Source organism: Bos grunniens, chromosome 7 (assembly GCF_055505025.1).
Source record: "Bos grunniens cultivar Pamir isolate PY7600 chromosome 7, Bosgru_T2T1.0, whole genome shotgun sequence".
Lineage (NCBI taxonomy): Eukaryota > Metazoa > Chordata > Mammalia > Artiodactyla > Bovidae > Bos > Bos grunniens.
The window spans coordinates 49,281,460-49,305,408 of NC_141171.1; the positions used below are offsets into that span (position 1 = coordinate 49,281,460).

Consider the following 23,949-nt stretch of genomic DNA (forward strand, 5'->3'; position numbering starts at 1 on the left):
CCTTCATAGCTTCTTCTTGAGAATCGGAGAGGCTCATTGTGTGTGACAGGAAAAGTGAAGCCTCTAGGAGACATCTCACCCCTTGCCCTTGCACGAAGCTGGATCTGGGTGCAGCCACTTGCTGTACATTGGCCTTCGCTGAGCCAGCCTTAGAAGGCCTTTGTTGATCGAAGGAGTAGTGACCTTAGCAGAATCCCAGGCAGAGTCCTTTTTCCTCCTCTAACAGGAGCCAGCCATCCCAAAGCAGTGTTGACGGATGGCGAAAAACGATTAGGGACAGATGAGGGGATTTTGTTTGGTTTGTATTTTGCTTTTTCAGTTTAAAATAAGACTGGTGAGGAAACATCGGGGTTATAAAATTCATTATGAACAGTCATAAAATGATTGCCCACTATCACCATGGGAAAATTTACTAATTATTCCTTCTTCATAAAGTGAGAGTAAAAACATAACCAGAAGCTATTGGAGCTTTCCTTCACAGTGTAAACAGCTAAAATTGCCTGTGCTTTTCCATCCCTATGATTTACATACATTATAAGTTAAGGAAAATTTTTGTTTTATGTCTCACAGGAACTCCGAAACATAAACTGCGTTACAGAGAGGACGTAGAAATTAGAACCACACTTCAGGAGTTGTTACTGTACTCTATTTTTTTAATAAACTTATGTATATGTAAGTACACAGATGTAGATGAAGACACTGAACTAAAGTTATCTGCAGATGAAAAATAAAACATGGGTTTTATTTTAAAAAAAAAAAGGCTTTCAGACTACTGAAACCTCTCAAAACATAGTGACACATTTTATTTTTTTTCCCCATTTATATTTTTTTTAATTTAATTTTAACTTTACAATATTGTATTGGTTTTGCCATATATCAAAATGAATCTGCCACAGGTATATATGTGTTCCCCATCCTGAACCCTCCTCCCTCCTCATATCATCCCTCTGGGTCGTCCCAGTGCACCAGCCCCAAGCATCCTGTATCCTGCATCGAACCTGGACTGGCGACTCGTTTCATATATGATATTATACGTATTTCAATGCCATTCTCCCAAATCATCCCACCCTCTCCCTCTGTCACAAAGTGCAAAAGACTGTTCTATACATCAGTGTCTCTTTTGCTGTCTCGTATATAGGGTTATTGTTACCATCTTTCTAAATTCCATATATATGGGTTAGTATACTGTATTGGTGTTTTTCTTTCTGGCTTACTTCACTCTGTATAATAGGCTCCAGTTTCATCCACCTCATTAGAACTGATTCAAATGTATTCTTTTTAATGGCTGAGTAATACTCCATTGTGTATATGTACCACAGCTTTCTTATCCATTCATCTGCTGATGGACATCTAGGTTGCCTCCATGTCCTGACTATTATAAACAGTGCTGCGATGAACATTGGGGTACATGTGTCTCTTTCCCTTCTGGTTTCCTCAGTGTGTATGCCCAGCAGTGGGATTGCTGGATCATAAGGCAGTTCTATTTCCAGTTTTTTAAGGAATCTCCACACTGTTCTCCATAGTGGCTGTGCTAGTTTACATTCCCACCAACAGTGTAAGAGGGTTCCCTTTTCTCCACACCCTCTCCAGCATTTATTGCTTGTAGACTTTTGGATCACAGCCATTCTGACTGGCGTGAAATGGTACCTAATAGTGGTTCTGATTTGCATTTCTCTGATAATGAGTGATGTTGAGCATCTTTTCATGTGTTTGTTAACCATCTGTATGTCTTCTTTGGAGAAATGTCTATTTAGTTCTTTGGCCCATTTTTTGATTGGGTCATTTATTTTTCTGGAATTGAGCTGTAGGAGTTGTTTGTATATTTTTGAGATTAGTTGTTTGTCTGTTGCTTCATTTGCTATTATTTTCTCCCATTCTGAAGGCTGTCTTTTCACCTTGCTTATAGTTTCCTTTGTTGTGCAGAAGCTTTTAAGTTTAATTAGGCCCCATTTGTTTATTTTTGCTTTTATTTCCAATATTCTGGGAGGTGGGTCATAGAGGATCCTGCTGTGATGTATGTCAGAGAGTGTTTTGCCTATGTTCTCCTCTAGGAGTTTTATAGTTTCTGTTCTTATGTTTAGATCTTTAATCCATTTTGAGTTTATTTTTGTGTATGGTGTTAGAAAGTGCTCTAGTTTCATTCTTTTACAAGTGGTTGACCAGTTTTCCCAGCACCACTTGTTAAAGAGATTGTCTTTTGTCCATTGTATATTCTTGCCTCCTTTGTCAAAGATAAGGTGTCCATATGTGCATGGATTTATCTCTGGGCTTTCTATTTTGTTCCATTGATCTATATTTCTGTCTTTGTGCCAGTACCATACTGTCTTGATGACTGTGGCTTTGTAGTAGAGCCTGAAGTCAGGCAGGTTGATTCCTCCAGTTCCATTCTTCTTTCTCAAGATAGCTTTGCCTATTCGAGGTTTTTTGTATTTCCATACAAATTGTGAAATTATTTGTTCTAGCTCTGTGAAGAATACTGTTGGTAGCTTGATAGGGATTGCATTGAATCTATAAATTGCTTTGGGTAGTATACTCATTTTCACTATACTGATTCTTTCGATCCATGAACATGGTATATTTCTCCATCTATTAGTGTCCTCTTTGATTTCTTTCACCAGTGTTTTATAGTTTTCTATATATAGGCCTTTAGTTTCTTTAGGTAGATATATTCCTAAGTATTTTATTCTTTTCGTTGCAATGGTGAATGGAATTGTTTCCTTAATTTCTCTATTTTCTCATTATTAGTGTATAGGAATGCAAGGGATTTCTGACACATTTTAAACACTTTAAATTCATTTAGATCAACACTATGTCCATATTTCTTAAGGGGCACAAGTTTAAGTCACAGATGTAATAAAAAGCTTTCGTACTCAACTTTGGTTGAGTCAATTACTCCTATTGGCAGTTCTATCTTGAATATAATTATTCCCTTGAGTTGCCAATTCTTGATTTCTTTTAGAGCCATACAGATACATCAGCTTCACCCTAGTCAGACTACAAATGGGTCAGACAACAAATAAGGCCTAAGAAGTTAGTCTTGATGTCTACTTTGATCTTTTCCCTAGCATGTTACACAGTTAAGAGTAAAATATGCTAGTTCTGAGTTACAGGAGATAGAAATCAGTGCAAATCTTTAGGGAGGACCAGGAAAACATCTCAACCTACATTCCTCCTATCTGTGAGTTAATAGCATGATCAGTATTAAAGAGCATTTTGTCTTTATAGGACCCAGTATACAGTAGATGTAAGCTGGACTTATGTTGGTATGGCAGTTATTGGGCTGGCAAAAAAGTTCATTCAGGTTTTTCTGTAAGATGATATGGAAAAACCCATACAAACTTTTTGGCCAAGCCGGTATTTATCAGTTAACTAATTAATTGGTATGTGGGAGTGAGCTTGAGTCAGATATTGATTAAAAAACAGCTTTAACCATCTCATAAGTTATCTTAGATTAGTTTTTAAATGCTTATTACAGAACATTTGGGGAGTGGAAAATATTTAAAATCACTCAATCACATTATTCAGGGATTTAAAAAGAAAACACCTTTTTATAATTAGGAAGAATGGGAAACAAATCTCCAACAGAGGATTTTTTAAATATTTTGGTGTATATAATGACATAATGTGCAACATTAAAGAATGGCACGGGTTCATGTTTGCCATGGAATAATGTTGGAAGATGTATTATTACTAAAAATAAAGGTCTTCTAGCAAAAAAGAAAGACATATTTAGTCTATATCCTGATCTAATAGTCCATGGGATGGCAAAGAGTCGGACACAACTGAGTGGCTAACACTTTCACTGATCTAAAACCTACCCACCTACCCTAGAAAGAGTGAGAAAGAATACTAGTTAATGTTCTTTTCAATCTTATCGTGTGCCAAAACATAGTTTTAAGTGTTCCACATGAACTATCTCACTTCTCAAAATGTTAGAAATATCCCTATGGTGGGACTCAAACCATTCTGTTTGATTTTAAAGTTCATATCCTTAACTACTCACTATATTGTGTTGCATACTCCCAGTGTTGGAAAAAAAGCCAATTTGCATGATAGTATATAAAATGTAGTCTCAGTTTTGTAAAACTAAAGTTGTCTTCTCTATACTGTGTATGCATTTAGAAAAATCTGAAGAATATATGCCAAACCTAACTCTTAAGTAGTGGGTTAAAGGAAAGTTCTTCCTGTTTTGTATTTTTATATTTTAGTTTTTTTATTATTGCTTTTATAGTTAGAAAAATAAAATTGAATTTTCAAAACAAAATTAGGAACAAATTACAAGTACATTTTTATCCTGATAAAAACTTGAGTTCTTTTAACATAAATTTTAAAATAAAAAATTCTTTTCCTTAGTGACTTTTGGGATGGTAAACCCACATATGTATTACTTAAACAAAGTTATGTCATCTCTATTTTTGGACACATCTGTAGCTGGTGAAGAAAGAACCAACTTTAAGTCTATTCGCAGCATAACTGACTTTTGGAAGGTAAGGTGTGATTGGATGAAATAGTTTTAGGTATTGCATAAAAAAGCCTTTGGCACACATCATAGGGACTTTGATATTTATTGACGGAATGAATAAAAATAAATGTCACTTCTTCAAACTATTATAATCAACCAGTGTTTATTGAGAACCTGTGTTCTCAGTGTGATATAGTTCTTACAACTTTAAAATTGTATATGGTGAAAATTATTGTTAATAATTCCTTGAATTGCCAATAAATTCTTTGCCCATGTTGTGGCAAAGGGTTTTCAGTATACCCCTCAGAGAAGAAAGGTTATAGAAATGAGTTAATACTTGTTAAGTGCTTAGAACAGTACATAGAAAGTACTCAGTAAATGTTAACCATCTTCATTATAATCAACATCATCTACCATTACCATTATTAATGGTGGCTTGGCTAATAATTTTCATACTTGCCCTCAAAATCACTGATTTTTATATTCTTATGGATAACATTATGAATGTAGATTCTGTTCACAGTTGATATGAAAATATTTTTCCCATAACATGTATTTTTCTATATGAAGTTTATGGAAGGACCCCTTTTGGATGGTCTGTACTGGGACTCATGGTACAATAATGAGAATCTGTATGATTTAAAGAACAGCAGTCGCATCTACTATGAGAACATACTTTTAGGACTCCCCAGAGTCCGTCAACTAAAAGTCCGCAATGGCACATGCAAGGTCCATTCATTCTTTCGGTCTTTGATGGATGAATGTTATGACAAATACACTTCTAAAAATGAAGATACGGCTGATTTTGGCCTTAAACAGCATACTGAGTAAGTAGTGTAAAATTACACATAACTTTCGTAGCACTTAGCATTGTATCTTCAAACAACTGTGAAAGTATATTTATTTTCTAAATGATACCAAGAGAGATGGCAGGTAAGGAAACTCTTTCAATAATAGTATCAAAGGAAGACTCAGAGATGCAGTGTTGAGAAAAGGAAGAGTAAACCTGTTAATTTTTTGTTTACCATAGGATACAAAGTGGGTTTTTCCCCCGTAGCTGTGGTAGATGAAGTGTTCACTTCAGTTCAGTCACTCAGTCGTGTCCGACTCTTTGCAACCCCATGAACCGCAGCATTCCAGGCCTCCCTGTTCATCACCAACTCCGGAGTCCACCCAAACCATGTCCATCGAGTCGGTGATGCCATCCAACCATCTCATCCTCTGTCGTCCCCTTCTCCTCCTGCCCTGAATCTTTCCCAGCATCAGGGTCTTTTCCAGTGAGTCAGCTCTTCACATCAGGTGGCCAAAGTACTGGAGTTTCAGCTTCAACATCAGTCCTTCCAATGAACACTCAGGACTGATCTCCTTTAGGATGGACTGGTTGGATCTCCTTGCAGTCCAAGGGACTCTCAAGAGTCTTCTCCAACACCACAGTTCAAAAGCATCAATTCTTTGGCGCTCAGCTTTCTTCACAGTCCAACTCTCACATCCATACATGACCACTGGAAAAACCATAGCCTTGACTAGATGGACCTTTTGTTGGCAAAGTAACGTCTCTGCTTTTTAATATGCTATCTAGGTTGGTCATAACTTTCCTTCTAAGGAGTAAGCCTCTTTTAATTTCATGGCTGCAATCACCATCTGCAGTGATTTTGGAGCCCAGAAAAATAAAGTGACACTGTTTTCACTGTTTCCCCATCTATTTCCCATGAAGTGATGGGACCGGATGCCATGATCTTAGTTTTCTGAATGTTGAGCTTTAAGCCAACTTTTTCACTCTCCTCTTTCACTTTCATCAAGAGGCTCTTTAGTTCTTCTTCACTTTCTGCCATAAGGGTGATGTCATCTGCATATCTGAGATTATTGATATTTCTCCTGACAGTCTTGATTCCAGCTTGTGCTTCCTCTAGCCCAGCGTTTCTCATGATGTACTCTGCATATAAGTTAAATAAGCAGGGTGACAATATACAGCTTTGACGTACTCCTTTTCCTGTTTGGAACCAGTCTGTTGTTCCATGTCCAGTTCTAACTGTTGCTTCCTGACCTGCATACAGGTTTCTCAAGAGGCAGGTCAGGTAGTCTGTTATTCCCATCTCTTTCAGAATTGTCCACAGTTTATTGTGATCCACACAGTCAAAGGCTTTGGCATAGTCAATAAAGCAGAAACAGATGTTTTTCTGGAACTCATATTGAACACAAGGCAAAGTGCCCATTTTTGCTTTTATAATACTCAATCAGCTTCTCTGGCTCTGGCAAGATGCTCTCATACACATCCCAAATGCTTTTTGGGATTCCTAGGGAGTGTCTCTGAAGTACTCTGCTGCTTTCTCACTCTCTGGCTTACTTCAGTGATATCTTGTATTGTTGCCAGTAGGGCTTCCCTGGTAGCTCAGCTGGTAAAGAATCCCCCTGCAGTGCAGCAGACCCTGGTTCAATTCCTGGGTCAGGCAGATCTACTGGAGAAGGGATAGGCTACGCACTCCAGTTTTCTTGGGCTCCCCTAATGGCTCAGCTGGTAAAGAATCCACCTGCAATGCAGGATACCCGGTTCAATCCCTGGGTTGGGAAGATCCCCTGGAGGAGGGCATGGCAACCCACTCCAGTACTTTTCCCATGGATAGAGGAGCCTGACAGGCTACAGTCCATGACATTGCAAAGAATCGGACAGAACTGAGCGACTCAGCACAGCACAGCATCTTGAAAAGGGGCAGTTAGGTTTACAGACACTGCATCGGATGATCCCTGCCAAAGATATTTTGGCCATTGTTCTCCAAAGTGGCTGTGGTTAGTACTAGTAGACTCACGTCTACACTTTATATTGAAAATGCCACTGCCAATGCCACTGACACTACCTACCCTTAACATGGAAGGTGCTGGTATCATTGCATTTAAGGTCATATGAAATCATAAAGGCAAAGTATCTTTTTTAGAATTTGATATTTATCAAAGTGATGTAAACATTTACAAAGGTCCACACTTTCCTGCTTATAATTTCCATTCCACAAGCAACTGCTTTTAGTTGTTTCTTCTTATATATACTTCATATTTCTAAATAGTATGCATATGCTACTGTAGTATGTAGTATGCATATAGTTTTGTATATACATACTATATGTATACTATTTTATACATATATAAAACTATATGCATACTATATGTAGTATGCATAGAGTTTTGTATATCTATCGTCTGTGTCACAGAAAATGTGTGTCATATATCCTTCTTATACCACTCCCTCCTCCAACCAACTTCCTATTCCTCTTAGCCTATGGTTATACCATAATTTTTGTTAATCATTAGTCAATATTTATTTTATATTTATATAAATATAAATACAGTAACTACATTTCCCTTCTTGAGTAGCTTCCCCAGTATCCCTAGGACTGATCATTGCTTTGTGGATTTGTTAACTTATTTTCTCTTTGTATGAGTTTTGGGTGTTCTTGAGGGCCACAATGTGCTTGTATAATTCTCTTATTTTGTATGTAAGTTCTTAAGTATGGTGACACATTCTCTTAAATATTATACTGCTATAATAGTACTACACACTATTTCCCTTTCAATAAAAAATGAGATAAGTCAATTATTTAATTACACATTTTAATTTGGTCTCAAGACTAATCTGTTAGGTATTCTAACATTCCAAATTATAACAACTACAAATAATTTACATTCCAAAACTAACATGGATTTAGACTTTTAATATGTGTCATTTCCTAACAACCAAAATACGAATCAATTTCTTTCTAAAATGTAACATTCATTAATTAAAACCAGTATTAAAAATTGGAAGTAGGAGAGGGTTAGCATAACAAACATTCTTGTTTCATTTTAACAATCATGTGGAAAACGTGCAAACATACAACTATGGAATTTTCATTAAATAGTATTTTTTCTTAGTGTAATCATTTTTATCTTCTCTGGTGAAAGCAAACATGGTATTACTAATAGAAAAACAAGTTTAAGCAGAGGATCTTTGGATAATTGTTCAAATCTTTTTGGGGAGACTAAATAGGAACTGAAATGAAGAATCAAAGCTTAATTTTTTGATATCCCATCACTAAGTTCGCTGGGCTTCCTGAACTGCTCAGGGGGTAAAGAATCTGCCTGCAATGTAGGAAACACAGGAGACACAGGTTCAATCCCTGAGACAGGAAGATAACCCTGGAGGAGGAAATGGCAACCCAATCCAGTATTCTTGCCTAGAGAATCTCATGGACAGAGGAGCCTGACGGGCTATAGTCCAAAGGGTCACAGAGTTGGACACAACTGAACACACATAGCACACACACACAACTAAGTTAAAAGTAGAAAGAATGGAAACAAAATTTACTTATATAGATTGTACTTTGTGTACTTTCATTAAAATAAGATACCTATATAGCAACACAGACATTGTAATAAAGTTTTTATTTATTGGACATTTGTAAATGGTATATGATTGTTAGAAGACAAACTATAAAGCATCTTTTTCCCCACACTGAGACAGACATTTCTGAATTAAAACCCTGGATATTCTTGTCCTCCTCAAAGACTGAAGACAACAAGGACATGTTAACAAAAAAAATTCATCATCGTATTATAGATTTCAAGTTCCCTGAGGCAACGGATTAAAATGTTTTTTTCTCACAGCACTTGTATTGTCCACAATAAGCACTAAAAAATGAAAACATATGCAACCTTAATTCTTTTAGCTTAATCCTTAACTCACCACCTTGCTTCAAAATTACTGTAATGCTTATGAACTTAGTACTACTTTTTTTAAACTACTTTTGAACCAAAAGTTAACTTAAAATCTTATTCTCGGACAAGCTTTCTCATCTCTCCATTATTCTTTTTATGTCTAACAGATGGAAGTACTCTTCTCCTCGTACGAACTCCCCTTGGCACTGGGGATTTGTTGGTGTTTACCAAAATGGGGGGTATATTTTCACTTTATCAAAATCAAAATCTGAAACCCTAAACAAGTTCATTAACCTCCGAATGAACAGCTGGATCACAAGAGGGACTAGAGTTATTTTTATTGATTTTTCAGTATACAATGCTAATGTAAATCTATTCTGCATTATCAGGTGAGTGACTCAAGACCTCTTAGTATATTGAATTTAAAAGGCATCCAGAGCCCTCATTAGAGTTTCCAGTTTGTGCATGTTTGTACTGAGATTAAAATCATAAGTTCCAATATAAATATAATGTAGTTCCTCCAATAATGATGAAGAAAAAGCAATATCATATTCATTGTTTTACTCTTTCAGGATATATTGCAGAACATGAAGAATTACATACAGTAGGTTAGTTTTATATTACTTAAGAATATATAGCCTTATTTCTTGTCATTCTGCAGCTGAACAAATCTAAGATTTAGCCCTAACGATTTCTTCCTTTAAATCAGATCATTCAAATCTGTTGATTTCCTTTCACAATGAGCTTCTTTATTAAGTTATTAATTTTTGTCTCAAGAATGAACAATTTAAGATTCAAACAATATATAACAGCAGCCAACATCCTAGACATGATTATAGCCGACAGTGATTTGCAAATGGCCCCAATTCTTCACATCTTTGCCATGTAAACTTGTAGTACCCTGTCACCCAGGGCAGGGTGAAATACCCCAGAACTAGATACTAGACTCAACCATGTGACTTTCTTTGGTCAATGGAATGTCAGCATATATGACAAAAGCAAGGGCTTCCCAGGTGGCACTAGTGGTAAAGAACCCGCCTGCCAATGCAGGAGATATAAGAGACATGGGCTTGATCCCTGGGTCGGGAAGATCTGCTGGAGGAAGGCATAGCAACCCAGTCCAGTATCCTTGCCTGGAGAATCCCATGGACAGAGGAACCTGGCAGGCTACAGTCCATACGGTCACAAAGAGTTTGATACAACTGAAGTGATTTAGCATGCACACACGCATGATACAAGCAGAAATTTGAAAGGGGTTTGTACGTTAAAACTTGCTCTCTTGCACTCCTGCTATTGCATGAGAATAACATGCCAGGGCTAACCCGTTGGACCCAAGAAAAGAATGAGAGACATCCCCTCTCACGAGGAGGAGGAGGAAACAGCCGAAGAGAAAAAAATTATTTCTGTAGGTCTGATTATCTTAGATAATCCGCCTAACCCGGACCATACTATTTGGCTTAGGCCTGAGGACTGGCAAAGCAAATACCATTACTGTGATTGAATCTGCCTGGGGACTGAATTGGCTTCTAAGCCATCTGGGAATGGGTGAATGCCTGATACAATTAAGGTTCTGTTAGAAAGGAGGAATAGGATAATGATAATAAGGAATAAGATAATGAAGTCAGTAAGCCACTTTTTTCTCTTGAGTTTTACATTTTTCTTCTGAATGGAATATGGAATCAGCCTTTACTCTGACTGGGGAACTTGGCCCTTGTGCAACAGTGATGGTGAAAGATGGTCACAGCCTTTAAAATGTATAAAATGAAAGCAAATGAATTACTGTCAGCAGCATGTTATAGTATTTTCTTTCAGGGAATCACCTTCTTACCAACAGTATTCACCTTTCCCGATAGTCCTGGTAGGGATAAAGTAAAGAATACAAATCACTCCAATGTCCTAAATAAGAATAGAAACAATGGGGTAATTGGCTTACAGTCATACGAAGAACTCCTTGTAATACTACATTAAGTCCATATTTTCTGTCTCTAGGTTTCATGCTTTTTATTTATCTTTTAAAATTTTTTTAGAAATTTCAGCAGATTTTGAAACTTTTAACTGGTAGTATAATCAATAGTTGTATGGGAGCATATTGCTTACACTATGACCTTATCCACTTATTTTCCTTTTGTACACATATCTGGCAAACTAAATGCTCATCATTTTTTTTTTTTTTTTTTTTGCTCATCATTTTTTGCTTTTTGTTTACTAGTCTACACTTCAGGTCAAAATACTAAGTTTCTTTCACTTCACTCACTTGCTCAAATTTGTACACTGACTATATGCAAGGTGAAAAAAATTCCTGTTTTCTATTTGTTAACTGGATGTTTTGTTCTTGATTTTGGTGAGGTATTTTTGGGGTTGAGGGGGGCAGCACCTTATTCCTGTACCAATAAGATTTGCTAACACCTTCAGGTAGGAATAATTACATTATGAATTTGTGATAGAGATCCCGGGTTCCTTGAATTACTGCCAATTCTTAATTACCTGCAGTTATGGAAAAAACTAGGAATACAGGGAATTACCTAAAAATCTTTTTATATTTGGTACTGAAGTAATTTTTATACTTCTACTTGCATATAGATCTTTGCATCCAAAATCCAGTGCCTAAAGTTAAACAGAAAACATTGGCTTTAGTATAGTATGTTATCTTGAGATTTAGAAGCAAGAAGTATCTCTGATAAGCTAAAGGGGGAGAGTGTATTTCCCTCCTCTTAAATATTTGGGGAGCCCTGAATAATAACAGTAACTAACAGTACAGCATGTTCTTGAACATCACCCCTCATTCTGTGGGGATAAATTAGCAGCCCAGTTATGAATGAGCAATCAAAACATAGAGTAAATGAATGTAACGTCACATCTTTCTTTCTTTCTCATTTACACTGGTCTTTGACCACTGTAAATTTTCAGAACACCAAAAAAAAAAGTGGAGCATTAAAAAAGAAGTAAATCCACAAGAATTTTTTGAGCCTGTTACCCTGAGAAAACATATTTTGTACAAAATAACTATTAAAGTATACAACATCACTGACTGGAAATTTCAATCGAGTTAGGTACTGAAATATAAATTCTTGAAATGCAGTTACTTTCACAAACCTCATTTTACAGATTGGTGGCAGAATTCCCTGCAACTGGAGGAATACTTACTTCATGGCAGTTTTACTCTGTGAAGCTCCTCAGATACGTTAGCTTCTATGATTATTTTATTGCTTCCTGTGAAATCATATTTTGTATTTTTATTATTGTCTTCACAATACAAGAAATCAAAAAACTGAAAGAATTTAAATTTGCCTATTTCAAAAGTATTTGGAACTGGCTAGAATTATTACTTTTGGTGGTAAGTATATTTTCACAGATATGGTTGATAGAAATTACATCTGAACTCACAAATGAGGGAGCTGTAAAAAAAAAAAAAAGTAGAATTTTCTATTCATCTGGGATTTATTCTAAAAGCTGTAAGTATCAACCATAAAATGAACTGTCAAAGTAGATATTAATGGTGTGCCTCCAAAAGGTAGAAGTCTTTTTTTTCTCTGATTTGGTCCTTGTGAGGACTAGCATAAACCTAGAGGAATAGGTGATTTCATAGGTATTATGATTTAATTGGCACAGTTAAGTCTCCCTATTCCCACCCAAAAATATGTATTCCTTACAGGAATGTGTTGAAAATAAAGATTATTTGGGGGAAAGGTCCTTCAAAATGTATTCTTCTACATTGCCTAAATCTGCTATCCTGAATTTTTAAACAGGTAAAAGACAAGCCTAGGCAGAATACTGAAGGTGGGGATAAGGTTTGAGAAGCCAGAAGGGGTAGCTTGTAGGTGCAGAGGTGCCACCAGGATTGGGGGAATAGTCCTTGAAAGAAGCTCCAAAGACTGCCAGTTCTTATAACTAGAAAATACTAAAATAAACGTAGAGGGCAGAGTGAGACAAACTGTAAGATTTTGGTTTTAGGAACAATGAGCAAATATTCGGGCTTATACAATCTGATCTTTCACTCTTATTGGCCCTTAGTTATAGCCAATTGAGTGTGTGTGTCTGTGTATTTGTGTATATATATTATATATAAATATATATGTATATATTTCAGCCTGACAGTGACAAGACAGGTCCAGGTCACCTGTTCCCAATGGCAGAACTTCACAAACTTGCCAGGCCTTCTACCTGGTGTGTGTGTGTGTGTATACATATATATAAAATCTGTTTCCCAAAACCAAATTGAAAGTTTTTCTGGTACCCCCCCCAATAATGCTTAACATAGGGCATAAGCATTAAATGTTTAACTGAGTATTTTAGGGAAAAGAAGTCAAAGGAAATTTTTCATAATAGTTATAACAGTCATATAGCTTTATAATAATAATAGATAAATAATAGACAAAAGATAATCTGGTCCTAAAATCCTCTCCTAAAAGAACTGTTAGACACAGCCGCCAGCCCAGAGCTGGGTCACGTAAGTGCAGTTGCACACCCCCTGCTCCAGAATCCTCCAGAGTCAGGTGGCGTGTGCTGCATGGGGTATTTGTAAACTCTGGGATAAAGCCAGGAAGAAAGAATTGGATCGCGATGTCCCAGCATGGCCCTTCACTATTCAGCCCCAACACACACCTGTTTACCTGGAATGCATCTGGAAAGAGCTGCAACCAAATCTGCCTTCCTCCAGTCCCACTTGGTGGTTTCCAACCGCCCAGACCTGCCGTAAACCACTGAATCCCAAATGATGACAGCATTCTTCCATGTTCCATTATTTCAGAACTAGTTTGGAGAAATCAAGCCCTGAGCCTTTGGAGTGGGAGCACTGACTCCAAGATCCTAGACTACCAGAGAACTAACCCTAGGAAGTATCAAATAGTGAGAAGTCACACAAAGGAAACCACTTGAATACAAGACCCAGCATCCTCCAACCATAGCACCCCGTGCAGGACGCCTCATCTAAACAACAAACAAAACAAAAATACAAACTTAATCACCAGCAGACAAGATTACCAACTCACTCAGCCTTGCCCATCAGAGAAAAAACAAACAAAAAAACCCAGCACAAATCTCACCCTATATGAAGCTTACACAAACCACTGGACCACCCTTGGGAGGGCACAAACCAAGAGGAAGAAAGAATTCAACCTTGAAGCCTGGGAAAAGGAGACCTCAAATACAGTAAGTTTAAAAAAAAATTAATAATAATAGTGAAAAGGCAGAGAAATACTACACAAAAGAAGGGACAAACTAGAAACACAGAAGTCCAAATACATGAAGATGAAATAGGCAAACTACTTGAAAAAAGAATTCAGAATAATAATGATAATAAAGATGATCAAAAACCTTGAAAACAAAATGAAGAAAATGCAAGAATCAATTAACAAAGATGTAGAAGAATTAAAGAATAAACATACAGAGACAACGCAATTACTGAAATTAAAAATACTCTAGAAGGAATCAATAGCAGAGTATCTGAAGCAGAATAATGAATCAGTGAGCTGAAGATAAAATGGTGGAAATAACTTCTGAAGAGCAGAATAAAGTAAAAAGAATGAAAAGAACTGAGAATAGTCTCAGAGACTTCTGGGACAATACCAAATGCACCAACATTCAAATTATAGGGGTCCCAGAAGAAGAAGAGAAAAAGAAAGGGTATGAGAAAATTTTTGAAGAAATTATATAGTTGAAAATTTCCCCAACATGGAAAAGGAAATAATCAAGTCCAAGAGGCACAAAGAGTCCCATACAGGATAAACACAAGGAGAAACAGGCCAAGACACATACTAATCAAACTAACAAAGACTAAACACACAAAGAATATTAAAAGCAGCAAGAGAAAAGCAACAAGTAACATACAAGGGAAACCCCATTCGCTTAACAGAAACCCTATACACTTTCAGCAGAAACTCTGCAGGCCCGAAGGGAAAGGCAGGATATATTTAAAGTACTGAAAGAGAAAAATCTACAACCAAGATTACTATACCTGGCAAGGATCTCATTCAAAAATTGTTGGAGAAATAAAAAGCTTTTCAAACAAGCAAAAGTTAAGAGAATTCAGTACCACCAAACCAGCTTTAAAACAAATATTAAAGGGACTTATATACTCAAGAAATACAAGAGAAGGAAAAAGATCTACAAAATCAACCCCAAACAATTAAGACAATGGCAGTAGGAACATATATATCAATAATTTCTTTAAATGTAAATGGACTAAATGCTCTAACCAAAATACAGATACTGGCTGAATGGATACAAAAACAAGACCCATATACATGCTGTCTACAAGAAATCCACTTCAGACCTAAAGACACATATAGACTGAAAGTGAGAGGATGGAAAAATATAGTCCATGCAAATGGGAAGCAAAAGAAAGCTGGAGTAGCAATCCTCGTATCAGACAAAATAGACCTTAAAATAAAGATTACAAGAGATAAGGAAGGACACTACATAATGATCAAGGGATCAATCCAAGAGGAAGACATAACTGTAAATATCTATGCACCCAACATAGGAGCACCTCAATACATAAGACAATCACTAACAGACATAAAAGGAGAAACTGACAGTAACACAATAATAGTAGGAGACTCTGAACACCCCACTCACACCAATGGACATATCATCAAAACAGAAAATTAATAAGGAAAGACAAGTCTTAAATGATACATTAGAGGAGATGGATCTCATTGACATCTTCAGGACATTCCATCCAAACGCAGAAGAATACACTTTCTTCTCAAGTGCACATGGAACACTCTCCAGGATAGATCACATCTTGAGTCACAAATCAAACCTCAGTAAATTTAAGAAAATTGAAATCATATCAAGCATCTTCTCTGACCACAGTGCTATGAGATTAGATATCAATTACAAGAAAAAAACTGTAAGAAACACAAACCCATGGAGATTAAAACATGTTTCTAAATAACCAACAGGTTACTGAAGAAGTCAAAAGGGAAGTTAAAAAAATTCTAGAAACAAATGACAATGAAAACATGACAACTCAAAACCTACGGGATGTAGCAAAAGCAGTTCTAAGAGGGAAGTTTATAGCAATACAATCCTACCTCAAAAAATAAGAAAAACATTGAAAAGACAACCTAACTTTACACTTAAAACAACTGGAAAAACAACAACAACAACAAAATCAGTAGAAGGAAATAAATCATAAAGATCTGAGCAGAAGTAAATGAAAAAGAAGTGAAAGAAACAATAGTAAAGTTTAATAAAACTAAAAGCTGGTTCTTTGAGAAGAGAAACAAAATTGACAAACCTTTAGCCAGATTCATCAAGAACAAAAGAGAAAAGAATCAAATCAACAAAATTAGAAATGAAAAAGGAGAAATTACAACAGACAATGCAGAAATACAAAAGATTATAAGAGACTATTGTGAACAACTATATGGCAATAAAATGGATAATCTGGAAGAAATGGGCAGATTCTTAGAAAAGTTCAATCTTCCAAGACTGAACCAGGAAGAAATAGAGGTTATGAACAACCCAATTACAAGCACTGAAATTGAAGCTATAACCAAAAATTTCCCAGAAAACAAAAGCCTAGGACCAGATGGCTTCAGAGGAGAATTCTATCAAATATTTAAAGAAGAGCTAATGCCTAGCCTTCTAAAACTCCTTCAAAAAATTGCAGAGGAAGGAACACTTCCAAACTCATTCTACGAGGCCACCATCACCCTGATACCAAAACCAGACAAAGACAACACAAAAAAAGGAAACTACAGGCAAATATCACTGATGAATATAAATGCAGATATCCTCAAGAAAATTTTAGCAAACAGAATTAAGCAACACATCAAACAGCTGATACACCATGATCAAGTTAAGTTTATTCCAGGGATGCAAGGATTCTTCAATATATGCAAATCAATCAATGTGATATACCATATTAATAAACTGAAAGATTAAAAAACATATGATAATCTCAAAAGATGCAGAATAAACCTTTGACAAAATTCATCACCCATTTATGATTAAAACTCTTCAAATAATGGGCATAGAAGGAACCTACCTCAACATACTAAAGGCCATATATATGATAAGCCTACAGCAAACATTATTCTCAATGATGAAAAACTGAAATCATTCCCCCTAAGATCAGGAACAACACAGGGTGTCCACTTTCACCACTGCTATTCAACATAGTTCTGGAAGTCCTAGCTACAGCAATCAGAGAAGAAAAAGAAATAAAAGGGATCCAGATCAGAAAAGAAGAAGTAAAGCTCTCACTGTTTGCAGATGACATGATACTGCACATAGAAAACCCTAAAGATAGGATCAGAAAATTACTAGAACTAGTTAGTGAATTTAGCAAAGTTGCAGGATATAAAATCAATACACAGAAATCACTTGCATTTCTATATACCAACAATGAAAAATCATAAAGAGAAATTAAGGAATCAATCCCATTCACCATTGCAACAAAAAGAATTAAATATCTACAAATAAACTTACCTAAGGAGACAAAAGAACTATACACAGAAAATTATAAGACACTAATGAAAGAAATCAAAGATGACATAAACAGATGGAGAGATATTCCATGTTCCTGGGTAGGAAAAATCAATGCTGTGAAAATGACTATACTACCAAATCCAAACTACAGATTCAATGTGATCCCTATCAATTTACCAACATTTTTCACAGAACTAGAACAAAAAATTTTATATGGAAACACAAAAGACCCCAAATAGCCAAAGCAGTCTTGAAAAAGAAGAATGGAGCTAGAGGAATCAACATTCCTGACCTCAGATTATACTACAAAACTACAGTCATCAAGACAGTATAGTACTGGCATAAAAACAGAAATATAGACCAATGGAACAAGATAGAAAGCCCATAAATAAACCCATGCTCCTATGGGTACCTTAGTTTTGAGAAAGGAGGCAAGAATATACAATGGGGCAAAGACAGCCTCTTCAATAAATGGTGCTGGGAAAACTGGACAGCTACATGTAAAAGAATGAAATTAGAACACTTCCTCACACCATATACAAAGATAAACTCAAAATGGATTAAAGACCTAAGTGTGAGACTAGAAACTATAAAACTCTTAGAGGAAAACATAGGCAGAACAGTCAATGACATAAATCAAAGCAAGCTCCTCTATGATCCACCTCCTAGAGTAATGGAAATAAAAACAAAAGTAAACAAGTGGGACCTGATTAAACGTAAAGGCTTTTACCCAGCAAAGGAAACTATAAGCAAGGTGAAAAGACAACCCTCAAAATAATAGCAAATGAAACAACTGAAAAAGGATTAATTTCCAAAATACACAAGCAGCTCATACAACACAATGCCAGAAGAACAACCCACCCAATCAAAAAGTGGGAGAAAGACGTAAATAGACATTTCTCCAAAGAAGACATACAGATGACTAACAAATACATGAAAAGATGCTCAACATCGCTCATTATTAGAGAAATGCAAATCAAAACTGCAATGAGATATCACCTCACACCGGTCAGAATGGCCATCATCAGAAAGTCTACAAACAATAAATGCTGGAGAGGGTGTGGAGAAAAGGGAACACTCTTGCACTGTTGGTGGGAATGTAAACTGATACAGCCACTATGGAAGACGGTATGGAGATTCCTTAAAAAGCTAGGAATAAAACCACCATATGACCCAGCAATCCCACTCCTAGGCATATACCCCGAGGAAACCAAAACTGAAAAAGAAACATGTGTCCCATTGTTAATTGCAGCACTATTTACAATAGTTAGAACATGGAAGCAACCTAGATGTCCATCGACAGATGAATGGATGGAGAAGTTTTGGTACAAATACACAATAGAATCTTACTTAGCCATAAAAAGGAATGCATTTGAGTCAGTTCTAATGAGGTGAATGAACCAAGAACCTATTATACAGAGTGAAGTAGTCACAAAGGGAAAGATAAATATTGTATTCTAATGCATATATACAGAATCTAGAAAATGGTACTGAAGAATTTATTTACAGGGCAGAAGTGGGGAAAAAGACATAGAGAATAGATTTATAGATATGGGGAGAGGGGAGGAGAGGGTGAGATGTATGGAGAGAGTAATATGGAAACTTACATTACCATATGTAAATTAAATAGCCAACAAGAATTTGCTATATGGCTAGGGAAACTCAAACAGGGGCTCTGTATTAACCTAGAGGGGTGAGATGGGGAAGGAGGTGGGAGGGAGTTTCAAAAGGGTGGGAATATATGTATACCATTGGAGAAGGGAATGGCAAACCACTTCAGTATTCCTGCCGTGAGAACCCCATGAACAGTATGAAAAGGCAAAAAGATAGGACACTGAAAGATGAACCCCCCAGGTCAGCAGGTGCCCAATATGCTACTGGAGATCAGTGGAGAAATAACTCCACAAAGAATGAGACGGAGCCAAAGCAGAAACAACACGCAGCTGTGGATGTGACTAGTGATGGAAGTAAAGTTCAATGCTGTAAAGAGCAATATTGCATAGGAACCTGGAATGTTAGGTCCATGAATCAAGGCAAATTGGAAGTGGTCAAACAGGACATGGTAAGAGTGAACATCGACATTTTAGGAATCAGTGAAGTAAAATGGACTGGAATGGGTAAATTCAACTCAGATGACCATTATATCTACTATTATGGGCAAGAATCCCTTAGAAGAAATGGAGTAGCCATCATAGTCAACAAAAGAGTCTGAAATGCAGTACTTGGATGCAATCTCAAAAACGACAGAATGATCTCTGTTTGTTTCCAAGGCAAACCATTCAATATCACAGTAATCCAAGTCTATGCCCTGCCCAGAAGTGCTGAAGAAGCTGAAGCTGAACGGTTCTATGAAGACCTACAAGACCTTCTAGAACTAACACCCAAAAAAGATGTCCTTTTCATTATAGGGGACTGGAATGCAAAAGTAGGAAGTCAAGAGATACCTGGAGTAAAAGGCAAATTTGGCCTTGGGAGTACAGAATGAAGTAGGGCAAAGGCTAATAGAATTTTGCCAAGAGAACACACTGGTCATAGCAAACACCCTCTTCCAACAACACAAGAGAGGACTCTACACAGGGACATCACCAGATGGTCAACACCAAAATCAGATTGATTATATTCTTTGCAGCCAAAGATGGAGAAGCTCTATACAGTCAGCAAAAACAAGACTGGGAGCTGACTGTGGCTCAGATCATGAACTCTTTATTGCCAAATTCAGACTGAAATTGAAGAAAGTAGGGAAAACAACTAGACCATTCAGGTATGACCTAAATCAAATCCTTATGATTATACAGCAGAAGTGAGAAATAGATTCAAGGGATTAGATCTGACAGAGTGCCTGAAGAACTATGGATGGAGGCTCGTGATATACAGGAGACAGGGATCAAGACTATCCCCAAGAAAACGAAATGCAAAAAGGCAAAATGGCTGTCTGAGGAGGTCTTATTTATATAGCTGTGAAAAGAAGAGAAGTGAAAGGCAAAGGAGAAAAGGAAATCTATATTCATTTGAATGCAAAGTTCCAAAGAATAGAAAGGAGAAATAAGAAAGCTTTCCTCAGTGATCAATGAAAAGAAATAGAGGAAAACAATTGAATGGGAAAGATTGAGATCTCTTCAAGAAAATTAGAGATACCAAGGGAACATTTCATGCAAAGATGGGCACAATAAAGGACAGAAATGGTACAGACCTAACAGAAGCAGAAGATATTAACAAGAGATGGCAAGAATACACAGAACTACACAAAAAAGATGTTCACGACCCAGATAACCACAATGGTGTGGTCACTCACCTAGAGCCAGACATCCTGGAATGTGAAGTCAAGTGATCTTTAGGAAGCATCACTACGAACAAAGCTAGTGGAGGTGATGGATTTCCAGTTGAGCTATTTCAAATCCTAAAAGATGATGCTATAAAAGTGCTGCACTCAATATGCCAGCAAATTTGGAAAACTCAGCAGTGGCCACAGGACTGGAAAAGGTCAATTTTCATTCCAATCCCAAAGAAAGGCGATGCCAAAGAATGCTCAAACTGTGCACAATTGCACCCATCTCACACACAAGCAAAATAATGCTCAAAATCCTCCAAGCCAGGCCTCAATAGTACATGAACCATGAACTTCCAGATGGTCAACCTGGATTTTAAAAAGGCAGAGGAAACAGAGATCAAATTGCCAACATCTGTTGGATCATGGAAAAAGCAAAGTAGTTCCTGAAAAACATTTACTTCTGCTTTATTGACTACGCCAAAGCCTTTGACTGTGTGGATCACAACAAACTGTGGGAAATTCTTCAAGAGATGGGAATATCAGACCACCTGACCTGCCTCCTGAGAAATCTATATGCAGGTCAAGAAGCAACAGTCAGAACTGGACATGGAACAACAGACTGGTTCCAAGTTGGGAAAGGAGTACATCAAGGCTGTATATTGTCACTGTGTTTATTTAACTTATATGCAGAGTACATCATGAGAAATGCTGGGCTGGATGAAGCACAAGCTGGAATCAAGATGGCCAGGAAAAATATCAATAACCTCAGATATGCAGATGACATCACACTTATTGCAGAAAGTGAAGAACTAAAGAGCCTCTTGATCAAAGTGAAAAAGTTGGCTTAAAACTCAACATTCAAAAAACTAAGATCATGGCATCTGGTCCCATCACTTCATGGCAAATAAATGGGGAAGCAATGGAAACAGTGAGCGACTTTATTCTTGGGGTGCTCCAAAATCACTGCAGATGGTGACTGCAGCCATGAAATTTAAAAATGCTTGCTCCTTGGAAGAAAAGTTATGACCAACCTAGACAGCATATTAAAAAGCAGACATTACTTTGCCAACAAAAGTCAATCTAGTCAGAGCTATAGTTTTTCCAGTAGTCATGTATGGATGTCAGAGTTGGACTGTAAAGAAAGCTGAGCACCGAAGAATTGATGCTTTTGAACTGTGGTGTTGGAGAAGACTCTTGAGAGTCCCTTGGATTGCAAGGAGATCCAACAAGTCCATCCTAAAGGAAATCAGTCCTGAATATTCATTGGAAGGACTGATGCTGAAGCTGAAGCTCCAATACTTTGACCACCTGAAGCAAAGAACTGACTCATTTGAAAAGACCCTGATGCTGGGAAAGACTGAAGGCGGGAGAAGGGGACAACAGAGGATGAGATTGTTGGATGGCATCACTGACTCGATGTACATTAGTTTGAGTAAACTCCGGGAGTTGGTAATGGGCAGGGAGGCCTGGCATGCTGCAGTCCATGGGGTCGCAGAGTTGGACACGACTGAGGGACTGAACTGAACTGATATGTATGCCTATGGCTGATTCTTTTTGAGGTTTGACAGAAAACAACAAAAGTCTGTAAAGCAATTATCCTTCAATAAAAACTTAATTTTTAAAACATTGTTAAAGAGTCCTAAAGGGGGTTATTTTTTTGGAACTGTAAAAAAATTTTTCTTAAGAGTGAAAAATATTAAACTCTTAGGTATCATGTAGTTAAATGGAGCAAAAACTCTTATAGCCTAGTCAGAATTATATAATCATTTTATATATTTGTGTTTTATGCCTCAAAGAAGCAAAAAGGCATATAGATTTTCCAATATATATAGCCAATATTTTGTTACTTTTATGATAATTATGCTACATTAAAGTTATGTCTTTGGAGAAGGAAATGGCAACCCACTCCAGTACTCTTGCCTGGAAAATCCCATGGATGGAGGAGCCTGGAGGGCTACAGTCCATGGGGTTAAAAAATAAATAAATAAATAAATAAAGTTATGTCTTATCCTTTCCTTTTGGTTGAACTTCTGATGAAGTTTTTCATGTATTTGTTTATAGGCTACACATTTAGAGGTAGAAATGATATCTAACTCTTCTTATTTTCCCATTTAGTTATGTTTTTCGACTGTGTTCTTCAGCTTATACTCTAATATGCAAATTTATCGCATGATTGGACGACTGTTAAGAAATACTGAAAAATATTCAGATTTCTATTTTCTTGCATACTGGCACATTTATTACAACAACATAATTGCCATAACCATCTTCTTTGCATGGATAAAGGTATTTATATTTTATCAGATATAACAGATTAGATATGTTTTATTACATTAGATAAAAGCCTTCCCTGGTGGCTCAGATGGTAAAGAGTCTGCCTGCAGTGTGGGAGACCCAGGTTCGATCCCTGGCTTGGGAAGATCCCCTGGAGAAGGAAATGGCAACCCACTCCAGTATTCTTTCCTGGAAAATCCCATGGATGGAGGAGCCTGGCAGCTACAGTCCATGGGGTTGCAAAGAGTTGGTCATGACTGAGCGACTTCACTTTATTACATTAGATAATAAGAACTCAAACTACAAAGTTATGGAAAAAAAAAAAAAGATACTCTTAACTATACAGTAATTTTTAAAAGTAGTTTGGCTTTGTGATGATTGCTGGCAAATCCTCAAACATCCTTGACCATCATTAAGCATCTCTCTTAATTTGAAGCAGATTTCTTCTGAAATTAACTTACTCTAAGTATAATCTTTAGTATTCTATCTCAATTAATTTTGTTCTTTTTCAGATATTCAAATTCATAAGCTTTAATAAGACAATGTCTCAGCTGTCATCAACCTTGTCACGATGTATCAAAGACATAATAGGATTTGCTATCATGTTTTTTATAATATTCTTTGCTTACGCTCAGTTAGGATTTCTTGTTTTTGGATCACAGGTTGACGACTTTTCCACTTTTCAAAATGCCATGTAAGCTCTTAGTATAAATATATTTTCCAGTTTATAACAAAAAATCATGAATATGCCTATAAGTAGTGACATAAGCTTTAATAAATTTTTAAATGGTTTGATATTTTCACTGATGGCTAAATATCTGTT

At 36.6% G+C, this 23,949-nt stretch overlaps 1 protein-coding gene across 1 annotated transcript in view; it reads left to right on the forward strand.

The window, feature by feature from the left end:
• Positions 1–397: 397 nt before the first annotated feature.
• The window catches only part of PKD2L2 (polycystin 2 like 2, transient receptor potential cation channel), a 41,471-nt gene continuing 17,919 nt past the window's right edge, over positions 398–23,949 (forward strand). Inside the window, exons 1-7 of the mRNA XM_086411759.1 lie at positions 398–672; positions 4,354–4,487; positions 5,033–5,289; positions 9,313–9,534; positions 12,251–12,479; positions 22,968–23,138; positions 23,639–23,820. Of these exons, the coding sequence (XP_086267885.1) occupies positions 519–672; positions 4,354–4,487; positions 5,033–5,289; positions 9,313–9,534; positions 12,251–12,479; positions 22,968–23,138; positions 23,639–23,820 (1,349 nt within the window). The 5' untranslated portion in view covers positions 398–518. The remainder of the gene's footprint in view (positions 673–4,353; positions 4,488–5,032; positions 5,290–9,312; positions 9,535–12,250; positions 12,480–22,967; positions 23,139–23,638; positions 23,821–23,949) is intronic.